The sequence below is a fragment of the Rutilus rutilus genome (assembly GCF_951802725.1).
Source record: "Rutilus rutilus genome assembly, chromosome: 9".
NCBI lineage: Eukaryota > Metazoa > Chordata > Actinopteri > Cypriniformes > Leuciscidae > Rutilus > Rutilus rutilus.
The window spans coordinates 10,782,768-10,800,416 of NC_140223.1; the positions used below are offsets into that span (position 1 = coordinate 10,782,768).

Below are 17,649 nucleotides of genomic sequence, written 5' to 3' on the forward strand. Positions count from 1 at the left end.
TTGACATCATTTTTAATTTGGGATGTTTTCATGAGGTTTGACTTGCCTTAAAGGGATAGTTCACATAATTTACTCACCCTCATGACATCCCTGATGTATTTGACTTTCTTTCTTCAGATAAACACAAACGAAGATTTTTATGAAAGTAATACATTTTTGTGAGTCCATATAATGCAAGTGAATGGGTGCCGCTCGGTTGATGCTTGGGTTTTTCGTATGACCGTAGATCAGAAGTGATGATTTATAGTTAAATTAGTTAAAATATTAGGGCCAGATTTACTAACAGCTTGCTCCAGTGCAAACCCTTAAAAACCGTTAAAAAACGACTAGACATTTAGACATCTTTAGACATTTAGCATTTAGAGCTGGAAAGGCATGGACACAGTTTTGCGGCTGACCTTATTGCATATGCGTTTGTAGGAGTTTCCCTTTTAGACGCAAAATTTATGGGAGGAGAGTATTCAAATGAATCATGCAAGGTGATTTACGAAGGTTTGCGCTAGTCAATTTACTGGTATTTGTGCCATTATTTACCGCCCTAAAAAAGTGTGTCTTAAACCAGACGCTAACTGGTAGATTGCGTTGGTCATTATGGAAATGATCCGACTGCGTCTGTGTTCTTTAATTTCCGCGTTGTCAGTAGATCACACACAGAACTTTCCACCTGCACTTTTATGGGATTGCACTCTCGCGCTAATTTTCCCTGTTTAGTAAATCTGGCCCTTAGGATTGTTCTTACACACACCTATTGTTTCGCTTCAGAATAGGGCTGCACGATTAATCGCAATTTCCATGTAATCGCACTTAAATCGAGATCGCTTATCGCGATTTTAAAATCGCAAAGGCTGCGATTATTTTTTATGCGCAGTTTGTCATTGATGTACGGCTCTGTAAACGCTGCTCCATCTGAAAGCACTGTGAGTTTGAGTCACTTATAACGTGCATTTGAAAAAAACAACACGAGTCAAATATCTTTCCAAACACGATAATCATTTATGAACCTCGTTTTAATAACATGCAACATTTAATAACATGCATTTACTCCAAACTCACTTCATAAGGACAGTTGAGCACCTCCTTCTGTGAGATGATGAGCTTCTGACACAGAATAAGGCAGTCGTGCATTTATAAGTCATGTTTAATCAAAGCGTTTCAATCTTCTGACTATTCAGCTACAGCGACAGGGATTTCCTGGAATGATGCGCCATTATTGTACTTCTGCGGCGGGGCATATTTAGCGTGTTTGCGTGAGAGCGCCCTCTGGTGTTCAAATGGGGCAGTGTTTACTACCAATCAGCCGCACTCCACTGACAAGCTGCGCTTAAAATAATCGCAGCCTTTGCCAAATCGCGTGCGGTTTTATTGCGATTAATAGTGCAGCCCTACTTCAGAAGATATGGATTTTTCCACTAGGGTCATATGGATTACGGATTACCGTCATGGATACCATCATCTACCGTTATGGATTAGCTCAGCAGTTTTTGGACGAATAAAGAAGTTTTGTATACAGGATATTTTTATTGTACAATGTCCTTTCAATTCTCAATCATGACCCCTTTAAGTAGAATTGTATTTAATGGAAACGTATTTTTGACCATTTGTTACGTGAGGCAAAAAAGTTACAATCAAGGATAAACAGCATTTAAACACAACATCTGCTTAAGTACTTGAAGTCTGCTATTGGATCGTTGAGGGTAACCTTCATATTATGCGACTACATTACAGAGAGCTTGCCACCTTCTAGCTACTTTCTGCCTTAAGAACAAATGGTGCAACCAAATAAAGTACAGAGTTAGTTACAAACTAGCTAGTTGTTACTAAGCTTCTAGGTTGTACTTTACGTTTCAATGTAAGAACTTAGGAACGGCTGGTGAAACCCTATCCAGAACACTACATGGTCAAAAGTGTGGATATTAAGTAGGCTTAAACCCCCTAAAGAAACCGGCTGGTGATGTCGTTTTCCTTTTGATGTGCTAATGGTCGTGTGTGTTTATGTATGCATGTCCAGCTTATCAGTGTGTTTGCTTGCTGAGCGTGTCCTGACAAAAACTGCTGTGTGATGCACACACACTCACCCTTGTGGTCTCCAGATGGAGTGGGCCGCTCCGAGGGGCTAATGTGAGCTAAAAAGCACAGCAGACTCATTAATCACTTCGTCAGGCCTAAATGTGTTTGGGGGTTAGAGTGTCACCCTATATCTCTAACCTACAGCCACTGCTGTGTGTGTGTGTGTGTGTGTGTGTGTGTGTGTGTGTGTGTGTGTGTGTGTGTGTGTGTGTGTGTGTGTGTGTGTGTGTGTGTGTGTGTGTGTGTGTGTGTGTGTGTGTGTGTGTGTGAGAGAGAGAGAGAGAGAGAGAGAGAGAAAGTTAGCCTTCACACACTACACATTTGGCTTCTTATTCGTCTTGGCTTTCCTTCTAATTTAGTTTTCTGTTTACTAACTTTTCTTAATGTCATTTCATGTTTAGTAAACCAGCACTAGTTTATTCCTAAAAGAATGTAATAAAAAATAAATAGTTTTGTGAGTTTAATTAAAAGATTATTTTTTGCAATGTTAGAAACACAATGTCATAACATAAATTTAGATTAAATATAAATATATTATATTATATTATATTATTTATAAATTGTGTATATGAAAATATATAAAAGTTGAATTAAAAGATTTGCAATGTCAGAAACAAAATGTCATTACATAAATTGTGATTTTATATATATTTTTTAAAAATATTATATATATATCAATTTATTATATTATATATTATATATAAATTGTGTATATGATTATATTAAAATATTAGTAAAAAATATTTTGAACATATTTTTAAATAATATATTAAAATGTTATTTAAAAAATGTTATTATTTTTGTATATATTCTATGATATATTTGTTTGTATATGTTGATTATAATCACAATACAAACACACACACACACACACACACACACACACACATATATAACATATATATATATATATATATATATATATATATATATATATAATCATAAGTTATTTAAATAATAGTTTTATATAAACAGTTTCGTTTTGTATGTTATATATTTGTGTCTTATGTGTTTATTTCCCACACTCGGCTGTACATGCTGAAAGAAACATCATGTCTTGAGCAGCAGGCGACATCAAAACAGTTGATTTATAATTCCTTAGTAAATTATATTGGTGGGAGACATTTCTAACAGGTGAATACCAGCCAGCACTGTCAATGTTTAATTTAATTTTAGCTCATAAATGTCCCCATGAAACTATAAAGTCGTCTTAAGTCTCCTGCTTTGTGTTACAGCAGAGTTAATAGAGTTGAATACTTCATTTGCATAATGTAAATTAGTATGAAGTGAATATAAATATGTAAATAAGGCAATGTGGTATTACTGGGCCTCTCAGTATCTCTCATCAATGATTCAACTGCTTTTCTTTGAGACTATTTGACATATAACTCCTGGTACTCTTTTTTTTTTTTCAAATGCAAGTTATCAGTGTTTTTGTTTTTTGAAATTATGAGTAAAACATTTATGTTTTGATGGAGATTCTAACCCTTGTCTTGCAGAGTTCATTGTCAAACATACACATACTTGTAGGCACAACCATACACGCAAAACTTGACAAAGTCAGTAAACACCTCATTAGCATTCTAATAGGGTGGGCGTAAAGGGGCGGGGCTGGGAAACTCAGACAGTGAGTGTGAGGGGTCAGAGGTCACCTGCTCCTCAGGCACTCTGGAAGAGCTGTCAGTCAAACTCGCCTCAAGGTCATCAGAAAGGCCAGCCCAACAAAGATGGCCGACAATGTGTCTGGTCGAGCTTTATTTACCGCACTTCCTCTATAGGAAAGGAGCATTGGTGAGTGTCAATCAGCAGGCCTGCTGTCAGTGTGTGTTGGTTCTGTTTGAATTACTGATATTCATGTTCTGTGCCTAGTGTTTACATCTGTTTGGTTGACACTGAGTTTTGTGCAATGTATGAGAAGTTTCAAAAAACGGTCTTGCATACGCCCAATGCATCTCTGGCATTCAAATACTGTCAGTGGGAAAGTTTTAGTGCTTTTTAAATAGATTTACATGTATTCAATTAGCAGACGCCTTTATTCAAAGCAACTTACAAATAAGGAATACAACAAAATGATTCATCCTAAGAAGGCATTAACATGCTATAATACAAATCTCCACGATTGTTCATGCTAGATTTGTTTGAATTTCTTTTTTATATATATATAGAAACTTACATTTATTTAGATTAATTGTTCTCTTTTTGTCTCTCTTTCATTGCAGGCAAGCCAGTTATGATTATCACTGAGTACATGGAGAACGGCTCACTGGACATGTTTCTCAGAGTAAGATTGTGTTTGTGTGTCTTTACAGTATGTTTCTACATTTAAATTAAAGATATATCTTAAATTCTGCATTCATTTTCAAATTTCATTTTACATTTTTTTACATTCTCTGGATAAATAAAAAAAATATTTAGGCTTACATACATACATACATACATACATACATACATACATACAGATAGATAGATAGATAGATAGATAGATAGATAGATAGATAGATAGATAGATAGATAGATAGCTTGTGTTTCTCCCCATCCTAAATGACTCACAAGAACAATCGTGAGTAGAGCAACTTTGATTCTTGTCAAGGTGTCACTATTCAGGTCTGAAGTGTTGCTTCCTCTTTCAGAAGAATGACGGTCGCTTCACCGTTATCCAGCTGGTGGGCATCCTGAGAGGAATCGCGTCCGGTATGAAATATCTCTCCGACATGAGTTACGTTCACAGGGACCTCGCAGCACGCAACATCCTAGTAAACAGCAACCTGGTGTGCAAAGTCTCAGATTTTGGGATGTCCAGAGTGCTGGAAGATGAACCAGAAGGAGCGTATACCACCAGGGTACGAGTGTTTACATTTATTAATTTACAATGTTATATTTATAGTTATCAACACTAAAACTTTACAATAAGGTCCTAATCATTAACATTAGCTAATGCATTAACTAACAATGAGCAATACATTTGTATTTTATTTTATTTATTTGTTTATCTTTGTTAACATTTAGTTAATAATAACACTGATTCCCATACAGTTATATGGAATTTCAACCTTCTGGGAATGTCACTTATTCAAATTAGTGGATCGGAATTTACTGTTGTATAAAGGCCCGTTCACACCAAGGATGAGAACTGTGATGATAACGATAAAGATATCGTTTTATAAATCATTCTAAATATAAAAGAATAGCAGAGTCGACACCACAACTATAACGATAACGGCACAGAGAAACAATATTGTTGGAATCACTTTCAGAACGATTTTTCCAGCGGATGAACGATAAAAACATTGACAGCCAATCAGAATCCATCCTGCTTTAAAGATGGGTGGTGTGGACTCTAGTTATAGTTATCATGGTGTAAACGGGCTTTAATTCTGTTTAACATGAACATGAACCTGTCAATCACAGGGAGGGAAGATTCCAATCCGCTGGACGGCTCCAGAAGCCATCATGTACAGGAAGTTCACCTCGGCCAGTGACGTGTGGAGTTACGGCATCGTCATGTGGGAAGTGATGTCATATGGTGAACGACCATATTGGGACATGAGCAACCAGGATGTAAGTGGCACTGTACCACAAATCTAATTAATTACGACAGCTTGTCATGCCTTCTGCGCTGGCGTTCCCATGGTACACTTAAAAGAGTATTAATACTTTGCTTTATCGTGCTATTGTGTGCCATGCCAAGTTATACAAACCAACTAAAAGCGGTAGTTCAGAAAGATCAGCCACTCATTTCCTCTCTCCTGTTTCCTAGGTGATAAAGGCAATAGAGGAAGGCTACCGGTTGCCGCCGCCCATGGAGTGCCCGCTGGCTCTGCATCAGCTCATGCTGGAGTGCTGGATGAGGGAACGCGCAGACAGACCCAAATTCAGCCAGATAGTCAACATGCTGGACAAACTCATACGCAATCCTGCCACGCTCAAGAGGACGGCAGGAGACGCCAGCAGGTGCACATCAACACTTTTATCCTCGTTGGGACTGTACATTCACAATTTTTTATTTTTTGCTTTTTTGGGTGTATTTTGGTACAAATCCTATAATATGTGTTTGGCTTTTGTAGATATTTATTAAAAGAAAGAAAATCCCTTATGAACTTTTATTAGGTTTATCTATTCTTCTGGGGATTTAAATTTAATCTCGACTTATCATTGTTGTACATTAACTCTAAGGCCTGCAAAATTGAATGTGCCATTGAGGCCCAAAATATTTCAGAATGCATTTTAGTTAACTTCTGTTAAATCCCATCATGAGTAACAGTTAAAAGAGAACCCGGTTAGCAGTATGTAAAATGGGACCATGTTTTTGCAATACATGCATAGCATACAAATGTTTGGAAATTAATACTTTTATTCAGCAAGGATGCATTAAATTGGTCAAAGGTTAAAAGGTTTGTGAAAAATTTCAAATAAATTCAGGGTTTTTTTTTTACTTTCTATAAAAAACAATAAATAAAAAAGAAGTTTCCACAAGAAATATTAAGCAGCACAACTATTTTCAACATTGATTTCTTGAGCAGAAAATCAGCATATTAGAATGATTTCTGAAGGATCATGTGACACTGAAGACTGGAGTAATGATGCTGAAAATTCAGCTTTGATCACAGGAATAAATTCTATTTTAAAATATATTCAAATAGAAAAGTAATTTTAAATGTGTAATTATAATTCAAACTTTTTTAATAAAACAAAATGCAGCCTTGGTGAGCATAAAAGACAAAAAAAAAAAAAATCTAACCAACCCTAAACTTGTAACAGTAGTGAACAGTAGTTTGTGTCAGTCTTAACCCTAAAATGAGCTTTTTTGTCATTTGCTTATAAAATAAAAAAGTTTAATCAGGTTTTGCTGTTCTTCTAAGGGGCATTTTGGAAATGCAATCTCTATGAGAGTAGCAAAACAAGCAAACACGCATAATGCCACACACTCATACATTCTGGCAAGTTAATTTTCCCTGGAATAAAATATATTATGTAATGTTGTTGCCCTCAGGCCCCACCCATCCATGCTTCACCACGCCCCCTCTGAAGGCTCCGCCCCCTCTTTGGGTTCTGTGGACGAATGGCTGAAAATCATTGGACTTGACCAATACAGAGAAAACTTCAACACAGCAGGATACTGCAGCTTAGAGAGCGTCATACCCATGAGTCATGAGTGAGCATCACAACACATTACACACCTAATTACACATCCTGATGAGCTTGAAGATGACTATAGCTTAACAAATATCCCCTGTGCTGCTCTTTTACAGGGATCTGGCCAAAATGGGAATCTCATGCAGCGCACATCAGAGGAAGATCCTGAGCAGCGTGCAGGATTTATTGTCTGGAATGCATCGAAGACAAGACACAAAGATTCCTGTCTGATCTGTGACGAAGGGAAAAAAACAATGCATCATGTTGGTTAGCATGAATTACAAGAGAGACGGAATATTTCACATCACTCTTGCACTTTAATGGAATATGAATGGTATGAAGATCAGGATGAATGAGCTAAACTGCACTTTTCTGGACCGCTTTGTGCTTTTACGAGGACTTTTTTTTTTTCATTTTCTTCCCTGATTGTCTTCGTGATGTCTAAGGATTTTTAAACTGGCCTTTTGCCGACAATTAAAATGACTTAATGCGTCTCTCTGGATGATGTTTCTGACCCTCATGATCCAGGCAGCAAGGCAGTATTTTTTGACAGGAGAAAGTTTGGGAAGTGTTCTTGTGTAAGTGGAAAAAACCATTTAAACTAAGTGCAAACAGACTACGACGCCTTTCTCCTCAGGATCTTTTCAGGATGGCCGATCGTCATCATCAGCGGGAAGGAATTGTTCCCTGTGGATCAAATTTGAACGTTATATTCAAACGGATCTTTTGCCTCGGGAGATTTTGAGCCATTGTAAACTAATCTAACAGACCTTTTGGACAGTGTGTGTTTGTTTTATGAAGGCCAGATGGAGCTTTTAGAGGCATTGCTGAATGGAAAATTATATTGCTTTATTTGTTGAAAAAAATAAAATAAAGGGAATGAGAAGATAGATCCAGATAAGATTTAGTCTTGAGTTACTCATGTTCTGTGTATTCAATCTTTGCATTTTTGAAGTAGCAAAGTAAATGACTTAATCTGACGGTTCTTCCTGGTTTCTTTTTGTCAATCCTTCAGTCTTTTTATGTTCCCCTCTTTTCAATTTCATTTAATTTACTTCCATGTCTCTACCTTTTGAGTACCATTGAATCTACAACCAGAGGTCATGCGCAAATAATTAAATCTGTGTATGTAATTTGATCAAATGTTCGAAACTGCTGAATTGAATCATTGCAAGAATTTCATAGTCACAGATATATTTTTAAAACTTTTTTCACTGTACATAATCTAGGATTTTGTTTGTACATATGATAGTTTGTAATTGTTTTCTTCATGATGTATATAATACCAGCAGTCGTTTTCATGTACAGCTTCTAAGTTCTGTCATTTTCTTCCTTTTTTCCCCTTTACATGTGCAAAAAGATGCTAACATAATGTATTTAATTTTCACAGCAAGCATAATATTCATGTTGCAGTAAATTTAACATTGTAAAACAGCAGTACATTTAAGAATGGTTTGGTAACAGGTTGAGGAATCTTATTTTCACAGTTTCTGTATTTCCACCTTTAGGTGCACCTAACTTATGAGCTTTATTTATGATCTTTTTGTATCTAGTTCTTAAAATAAAATTTCAAAGAAATTGTTTGTAGTTAACACTCTATAAGTATCCAGAAAAAAATGCATATCCATTGTACAACATCCATATATAGTATGATATCCTTTCCATGAGTTGATGATGGTTACTGTATTTTATGAGTTATCCCACTCTTTTTTAAGGGTTATCTTAAACATTAGTGTTTGTGTTTCTGTTTTTATGATGACTTTTCCAGTATCATGGCAATCACATTCAAGTCTGACTCTTCCAGATCATTCTCAAGCAGATCGATCTCTTTCAGATGGGATGGATTTGATTTCAGAGCTTCGGTCAGTGCCGTCACACCTTCATGTGTAACTTTACAGTTGGACAACCTGAAGAAAGCAGAGTGGATTTTCAGACAGGGGAAAAGTTAACCAATAGTGGTATAAATGGTTTAGTTTTTGTGGAAATCTGATTAGGTTTAATTTATTTTACCTCAGCTTCTCTAGTTTACAGTGAGGATCCTCCAGTCCGACACAGAGCTTCTTCACACCTGAGTCTCGTAGATCATTAATACTCAGATCCAGATCTGTCAGATTGGAGGTCTTTGAGTTGAGAGCTGAAGCCAGAGCAGTGCAACTTCTCTCTGTGATTCCACATTTGTCCAACCTGAGAAAGAAATTCATTATAACATATGCTTGGTTTTCCAACTTTATCAAAAACTATGCTCTGATTTCTATATCTTAACCTCAGTGTTTTCAGTCTACAGTTTGGATCATGGAGAACAGCAGACAGCAGCTGCACTCCCTGATCTCCAGGTCTGTTGTTGCCCAGGTCCAGCTCTCTCAGCTGAGCGTTTGACTTTAGAGTTGAAGTAAGAGATTCAAAGCCTTCTGCACTGATTTTGCAAGTTGAAAGTCTAACAAGTCAAAAAAGTTGTTAATTATACAACTTATAGTACACAATATTACTTTAAAGGATTCATTCAACTCAAAAGTAATTCTGTCATTTACACATAAGAACTTTTTTTTTCTCCATACAAAGTGGAGGGTAATTTAAAGGCCAACATTAAAACAGTAGTATTATATAAGTAGACCACATTGATAAACTGAAATGTAGTTTTAAACATAACAGGAGTTTAAGAGTGAGAGTCTGCTGTTGCTCTTTAAAAATATTCAGAAACCACGACCATATTATAATGAATGTCCGATGGATAAAATAAAGTCCAACCTTACTTTTTCCACTGAATATCCTGATTTGGTAGAAAATTATTTTATGTCGATTGTAGTGGTGGGCCGTTATCGGCGTTGACGTGCTGCGTTAACGTGACACTCTTATCGGGCGATAAAAAAAATATCGCCGTTAATCTATTCTCAAAGTTGGGTTGGGAGCTGGGTCTATACTACGCAAGCTATGATGACTTTCACCTTGATATTTTAGCGCGGATGTATACCTAGCCAAATTCGGTTCGATGTTCGGTACGCATTTTCAAACCGAACGGTTCGTTGGACCATTTTTCCTGCCGACTAAAAGCGCGCCGCGCTGCAAGTTCCTTCGTTACAAGTTCCTGCGTTACAAGCGCGCTCATAATGTAAGAGACGCTGGCGCGACCACAACATTGTCCGACATCAAATGGCAAACGTAATGTAAGCGGAACGAAACTGAGCTACTCGTTATTGTGTGGTTGATGGACCGTTGTTTATCAGTTTGGACCAAAGCAGCGCGAGCCGATCGTGATCATGCGACACTGTTACTACACAGCGCTAAGAGATACAGTAAAGAAAGCATTTTAATTCGCCACTTAAGTAATAACATCTCTGCGAGATCTAGTGAGAAACATTCACATTTATCCGTTATTAATGGATCAAACAGTGCGTGGAAACCAGGAAGAAACATTGTGCCATGAATGAACTATCCGGTGTCCACAGATCTGCAACATTTCACATGGATTTACTGTAGTAACACTAACTGCAGCCATGGAAGTTTGGCAGGAATAGTAGGCTATAATGCTTTCAAGTAACATTACGTTGGTTTTATTTTGACATTATGAATAAAATTGCTGCCCTCAAATGTTAATCTGAACTAAAAATAGTTTATAACTACTACAATATTAGGCTACATTTCATTTTTTCCAAGGAGCTGTTTTGTTTTATATGCTCATAAGAAGAGTCTATTATAGCTCCATCATTGCTCAAAGTAAAAAAAATAAAAATAAAATAAATTCATACTTTATTATGTTAGTTTTAATAAAAAATAAATAATCTCCGGCATTTCTTCACAAGTTATTTTAATTGTCACTTTGTATTTAAGAAACACGTGCCCTTTAGTCATTATTTGGGTAGCACACATATTCTGAATGCCTTCGGCAGAATTCATAAAATTTCGGCAAATTTTATGAGCCATTTTAATCTAGATTAATCTAGATTAATTCCAAGATTACAGTGAGATTAATCTAGATAAAAAAAAAATGATCTATGCCCACCTCTAGTCGATTGTCATTGTGACAAATGGAAGTGTTGCAATAGTAGCTTAAGGGCAGGTCTTCTCTCCATTGTTTATACTGCATAATTAATCAAAATAGATAAAGGTCAAAACTTACTAATTAAGTTTGTTGTAACTTACTTTAGTGTTTCCAATGCACACTGAACTTTCTCCAGAGCAGCACAGAGATGTTTCACTCCTGAGTCTCCTATGTTATTCCAGCTCAGGTCCAGCACTTTCAGATGTGAAGGGTTTAAACTCAGAGCTGAGCTCAGGAAAACACAGCTTGCTTCTGTTACTCCACAGTTCTTCAGACTACAGAGAGAAAAAAAAAAAACATCATTCTTATTAAGGAGGTAGGTTATCATTTAAAGTATGCAAATACTATCTATGCATTTGTAAACTTGTAAACCTGATTATACATTATCTGGAGCTTAGAGAGTAAACCTACTTGAGTGATTCCAGCCTACACTTTGTGTCCTGTAGTCCAGCAGTAGAAAGGACGACAAAAACAAGATTGGGATCACACTCATCAGAACCCAGACTCCTCCTGACAATGGATTCATATCTTTGATTAAAACCTTTAAATGTAAACAGGGCTTGTATAGACATTGTTTTTGTGTTTTGGTTCACTGAAAACTCATACACTAATTTTTTTAAGTCGTAGTGTGATCTTTTCAATCCAATACAGAGTATTTCCACTCCAGAGTCCTGCAGGTTGTTGTGGCTCAAATCCAGCTCTCTGAGATTAGATATTGATGGAAGAACAGCAGAAAGCACCGCACAGCCTTTTTCTGTGATATTACAGTCATGCATCCTGCCAGAACAAATATGTTAATATCAGCATCAGCTGTTTAGACTGAGGTAGATGCTATTTATTGTGTATATAATGGTAGATACTGTTGCACCAAGTATAAATGGCATAAAATAGCATCTTTAAAATAGTGATTTACACAGTGTAAATAGAAGTAATGTGCTATTTGTTCTCAAGGTAAAATATTGACTCTATGTAAGCAAGCAACTACATGTTCTCACCAGATCATTTTCGACAACTTGATCACAGGAAGCAACCAGAACACAGCTGTGTCCGATCTTCCGTATTTACAAAGTTCAAACTCATTGAACTTCTCATTTGATGTCATTAAGATGTACACCAGAGCTGACCAGAGATGTGGGGACAGAGTTTCGCTGTTTATTTTTCCGGAGGTCAGGTAGCTTTGGATTTCAGTAATAAGGGAATGATCATTCAGTTCATTCAGACAGTGGAACAAAACAAGAGTCATTTCTGAGCAAGGGATTGTTTTTATCGTTTGCTTGAGATACTCAATAGTTTTCTCTCTTTCCAGGGAGCTTCCGGTCTTCTTCACCAAAAGCCCTTTTAGTAGCTTGTGATTTGACTCCAGTGAAAGTCCCATGAGGAAGCGAAGGAAAAGATCGAGATGTCCATTCATAATTTCTAAAGATTTTTTGACTGCACACTTGTGTAAGCAGAACATTGTCACAGTCGTTCCAGATTCATGGGCTTCAAGCACGTTTTTGCCATTGTTGTGGAAGGAGAGGTGCACATATAGAGCCGCTAGATGTTCCTGAATGCTCAGATGAACAAAGCAGAAGACTTTCCCCTGATACCAGCCAGACTCCTCTCTGAAGATCTGAGTGCACAATCCTGAGTACACTGATGCTTCTGTCACATCAATGCCACACTCTCTCAGGTCTTCCTCATAGAAGATCACATTGCCTCTTTCCAGTTGCTCATATGCCAGTTTCCCCAGTTTGAAGATCATGTCTTTATCGTTGTCCTCTTTATCATTGTACTTGTTTTTGATGCTAATCTGTGCGATCAGGAAGTGTGTGTACATTTGAGTGAGAGTCTTGGGAATCTCTCCACTCTCTGCTTCACTCAACATCTTCTCCAGAACAGTGGCTGAGATCCAGCAGAACACTGGGATGTGGCACATGATGTAGAGGCTCCTTGATGACTTCAGGTGTGTGATGATTGTATTGGCCAGACTCTGATCACTGATTCTCTTCCTGAAGTATTCCTCCTTCTGTGGCTCATTGAAGCCTCGTACCTCTGTCACTCGATGGACACATTCAGAGGGAACGAGATCGGCTGCTGCTGGTCTGGAGGTGATCCAGATGAGAGCAGAGGGAAGCAGATTCCCCACAATGAGGTTCGTCAGCAGCACGTCCGCTGAGGCTGATTCACTTACATCACACAACCTCACATCACTCTGAAAATCCAGAGACAGACGACACTCGTCCAGACCATCAAAGATGAACAAGACTTTATATTGGTCACTGAATATTTCCATTTCTTTTGTTTCAGGGAAAAAGACATGAAGAAGCTCTGAAAGACTGAGTGTTTTGTCCTGCATCAAATTTATCTCTCTGAAAGGAAGTGGAAACATGAGCTGGACGTCCTGATTCTCTTTCTCTTCAGCCCAGTCCAGGATGAACTTCTGCACAGAGACTGTTTTTCCAATGCCAGCAACTCCCTTTGTCAGCACAGTTCTGATGGGTTTGTCTTGTCCAGGTAAAGGTCTAAAGATGTCACTGCATTTGATCGGTATTGTCGCTCCTTCTGCAGCCTTCAGTGATTTTTCTATCCTTTTAATTTCATGTTCATTACTGATCTCTCCATTTCCACCCTCTGTGATGTAAAGCTCTGTGTAGATCTCATTCAGGAGTGTTGGGTTTCCCTGCTTTGCAAATCCTTCAAAAATGTAGAGATGCTTCTTTTTTATGTGTGATTTCAACCTTTGAATCTTGACTTCATGTGTTTCTGAATCATGTCTGTTGAATATATGTTTGTTAGTAGCAACAACTACGCACAAATAAATGAGTCTTGATATATTTAACCTACTGATGTCCAATGCATCTACCAGGAAAGCTGCCATTCTTCTCAGCATCTTGATCTGATTTTCTGTGTAAATCCCTTATAGACATAAAAAAAAGTTTGATATCGGTCACTTAACTTCACTTTTTATCTTCACTGAATTTACTAGAAATGGTTAACACTTTTAAAACATGACCAGCATTCAGAGACCATCTTATCTGGTCTTAATCATTCTCGTTTTTTTCTGCCCTTGATCTTTAATAATCTTATTTGAATCTTTTCTCTTACATAAACTTACAACAAGCCACAAAGAGAAACTAAAATAATCCAGCCACGCCACAATGACTGTCAACTTCTCGTCTGTCAAGTCAGTGTAAAGTACTCTGATGCTTTCTTATTCTTAAAATGCATAAAGTATTTGTTTTTCTGAGAACTATAGAGACTTTTTGTGCATCTGTCTGTCTACCACAGCACTGCAGTTCTGACTACCTTTAGCATAAATCGCCATTACCTTTTTCCAATGGGAGCTAATCCATTTTTCAGTTGAATTGGTATTTTCATTGATCGATCGCTCTTCATAGATAAAGTACTTGGGGCAGGCGAGTCCGATTTCTCCTGCTGAAGACTGACAATGAAACAAACAAAAAACTTTTTTTTTTTTTTTAAGTGAAGTGTTATTGTAGTGTTTAGAAAGGGTTAACAACAAACCATTGAGGAGAAGTGATCAGAAAATGATTAGAAACTCCTTCCTCCTTTATATGAATGTGCAGTACTGAAGTTCTGACTACCTTTAGCATAAATCGTCATTACCTTTTTCCAGTGGGAGCTGATCCATTTTTCAGTTGAATTGGTATTTTCATTGATCGATCACTCTTCATAGATAAAACACTTGGGGCAGGCGAGTCCGATTTCTCCTGCTGAAGACTGACAATGAAAAAAAAAAAAAAAAAAATTAAGTGAAGTGTAATTGTAGTGTTTTAGAGAAGGTTAACAACAAACCATTGAGGAGAAGAAGTGATCAAAAATGGCTGGAAACTGCATTCTCCTCGTGAATGTGCTTTTTACCACACTACTGCAGTTCTGACTACCTTTGGCATAAATTGTCTTTACCTTTTTCCAATGGCTGATCCATTTTTCAGTTGAATTGGTATTTTCATTGATCTGTCACTCTTCATGGACAAAACACTAAGGCCAGAAGAGTCTGATCTGTCCATCAAACTGCAAAAGGAAACACAAGGTTATGTCATGTTATATTATGTAAATTAAGGTTAATGTTATCACACTCCATGTGACATTACAGCTCAAATAGCAAGCACATTTGACTGAAGAAAACTTCACTTTTCTGCTTTTAATCATCGATCCCACTTGACTTTTTACATGCCACATATGCTGTCTCCATTGATATAAAATTAATTAGGGTCAATAACCCTTAACATTTCTTGCATTTCAGCACTTCAAAATAGCAGATTATTATAATACACAAGTAAACAGAAAGTGTCTGTGTGTTTCTTCATTTGGTTCAAATGTTCCCTGTAAGGATGATTAGAAAACTTGAAATGATGTAGTTTTTGAGATATGTTTTATTACTTCAGTGAATTGGCATTTGCATTGATCTGTCACTCCTTCTGATAGACAGAACTCTGGGTGCAGGTGAATCTGATTTTTCCTGATCAAAACTGTCAGATGCGACATTAAACATTACATCACGATTAATGGAATTAGAAATTAAATTAAATTGTTAAATAATTTAGAATTTAATCACAGCTATTATCTAGACATGTGATAGCAGTACAATTTCTCCTCAAAATAATCATATCTTCTTTTAAACAAACTGATGTTGACATTGATCCATAATCAGCTAACAGTCTAGTTCTATCCTAAGTCTGCAAACATACAAATTCATACAAAATAAATGTGTTTTTCTCACCCATTCAACCCACTGACAGAGGTGCCGGAATCATCATCACCTTTAGTATTTATTAGAGGCATGCTGTTTGTCCATATGTCTCACCTTTGTTTTTTAGAAGATAATCTGGAAAATAGAAGGCTTTTTATGCTTAAAGTTTTTGCAAATATGCTGGAAAAGTGAAAGAAACATTTGGTTATGAACGCAAGCGTTCTTTTAAGAACTGGTTTTACTAGATTGTTTTTCACGCAGTTGAGACTGAAGTGTAACAGGTTAGTTACCAGACAATATTTGACTAAACATAAACATAAAAATACAAATACAGTTTGTGGTCATTCAAGATGATTTGTTTAACTTCCCAGAGAAAGCAAAGATTATTCGTGTTTTTTAACATTTAATTAACATTTAATTCAATGTTTTGTGAGATTCTCCAAATAAGATTATTGAAAACATTATCATTCTTTAAATCACAGTGTCAGGTGTTTTTTTAGCTTTTATCTTAAGCGGATCCATTTTGCCTGTTATCTATCAAACGCTGCAGTGGTACTTACCACGTGTCTTCTAAATTCAACTTGACGGTCCTCTGGAATCAGTCGAACTGAACAGTGTTTTTTGTTTTATCATGGCTAACCTGCTCCTCCACATGTGATGATGTTGTGGCATCAAGGAAGTTGGCAATGGCCCATAGTCTCAGCCTCGGTGTCACTCCCACAAACTGCCTGATACTATTTGCAATCAAAAATGGAAAGCACTAGCAGCTTCTCAATGTAATAAAATCTAATCTAATTGGCTGGTTTTTGGTAGCGCGAATAAGGGCACACCAGTCTGCCTGGAAACAAAGTCATGTTTACAGGGTACCTGTGATGAAGGGGGAACTCAGAATCAAAGGAGAGCTGGATCCAAATGTAGTGAGTTCCAATGACAAACACGAAGACCAGAGAAACAGGAACAGAATGAGTGCACTAAACAAAACATCCATGTAGGAACAAGACTTGACAAGGAACACAATAAACTAATATAAAAACACAGGCGGCTAACAAGGGGCTGAGAAGGGACAGGTGTAGGTGATTAATAGTCATGGAAACAAATTAGGGTAACTATTTAAACAAACAACTAAGAAAACATGACCTAAACACAGGAAGTGAACACAGAAACATGTCACAAATAGAACCACAATTATTACATTTTTACCCCCTTTTATCTTTTGCCTTTTTCTTTCTTAAATAGTTTACACATACCTCAATACTTAAAAGGATAGTTTAAATGGGACCTATTTTGCCCATTTTGACAAGATGTAAAATAAGTCTCTGATGTCCCCAGAGTGTGTATGTGAAGTTTTAGCTCAAAATACCCCATAGATAATTTTTTATAGCAAGTTGAAATCTTACTTTTTTGGGTGAGCAAAAACGATGTGTGTGTGTCACTTTAAATGCAAATGAGCTGGTGCTCCCAGCCCCTTTTTGAGAAGAGGGCTGAGCTTCAAGAGCTCATGCAACAACAAAACAGGAAAATCTCACACTGAAAATGTCAGAAACTGCCAGCAGCGGTGCTCAGCCTTATATGTTCGACTTGGATTCAGACAATGATGCCTGCAGACCCAGAGAATATATGCTGTGTGGAGATAGAGCAGGTGTAACAATGAGGCAGGAGCGAAGCAGAGAGAGAATCCACATGCAAGCACTACTTTAATAACAATACAAACAGGTAA

At 37.0% G+C, this 17,649-nt stretch overlaps 3 protein-coding genes across 3 annotated transcripts in view; 1 reads left to right on the plus strand and 2 right to left on the minus strand.

Annotated features, from left to right (window-relative positions):
• Window positions 1-8,771, plus strand: part of epha4l (eph receptor A4, like) — a 39,399-nt gene extending 30,628 nt beyond the window's left edge. Inside the window, exons 12-17 of the mRNA XM_084418678.1 lie at window positions 4,287-4,348; window positions 4,698-4,907; window positions 5,476-5,625; window positions 5,825-6,018; window positions 7,058-7,219; window positions 7,317-8,771. Coding sequence (XP_084274804.1) covers window positions 4,287-4,348; window positions 4,698-4,907; window positions 5,476-5,625; window positions 5,825-6,018; window positions 7,058-7,219; window positions 7,317-7,431 — 893 coding nt within the window. The 3' untranslated portion in view covers window positions 7,432-8,771. The remainder of the gene's footprint in view (window positions 1-4,286; window positions 4,349-4,697; window positions 4,908-5,475; window positions 5,626-5,824; window positions 6,019-7,057; window positions 7,220-7,316) is intronic.
• LOC311297560 (uncharacterized protein) overlaps window positions 1-17,649 on the minus strand; it is a 165,799-nt gene that overhangs the window by 55,442 nt on the left and 92,708 nt on the right. The gene's annotated exons all lie outside the window — the stretch shown is intronic.
• Window positions 8,021-16,542, minus strand: LOC311296779 (NACHT, LRR and PYD domains-containing protein 3-like). Its single transcript, XM_084418674.1, has 13 exons — window positions 16,493-16,542; window positions 15,963-16,067; window positions 15,146-15,253; window positions 14,846-14,959; window positions 14,547-14,660; window positions 14,063-14,134; window positions 12,232-13,992; window positions 11,843-12,013; window positions 11,648-11,746; window positions 11,338-11,511; window positions 9,464-9,634; window positions 9,211-9,384; window positions 8,021-9,107 (listed from the first exon to the last, which is right to left on the minus strand). Exons 2-13 carry the CDS (start codon window positions 16,022-16,024, stop codon window positions 8,951-8,953), a joined length of 3,177 nt encoding a protein of 1,058 aa, XP_084274800.1. The 5' UTR covers window positions 16,025-16,067; window positions 16,493-16,542; the 3' UTR covers window positions 8,021-8,950.

Bases quoted from the DNA above. Each gene is read 5' to 3' on its own strand.
- LOC311296779 (XM_084418674.1), bottom strand. From the start codon at position 16,024: ATGCCTCTAATAAATACTAAAGGTGATGATGATTCCGGCACCTCTGTC. The intron at 14,661-14,845 runs GTAATGACGATT...TTTCATTGTCAG, and splicing joins TCAGCTCCCACTGGAAAAAG to TCTTCAGCAGGAGAAATCGG. The intron at 13,993-14,062 runs GTAGGTTAAATA...TATATTCAACAG, and splicing joins GGTAGATGCATTGGACATCA to ACATGATTCAGAAACACATG.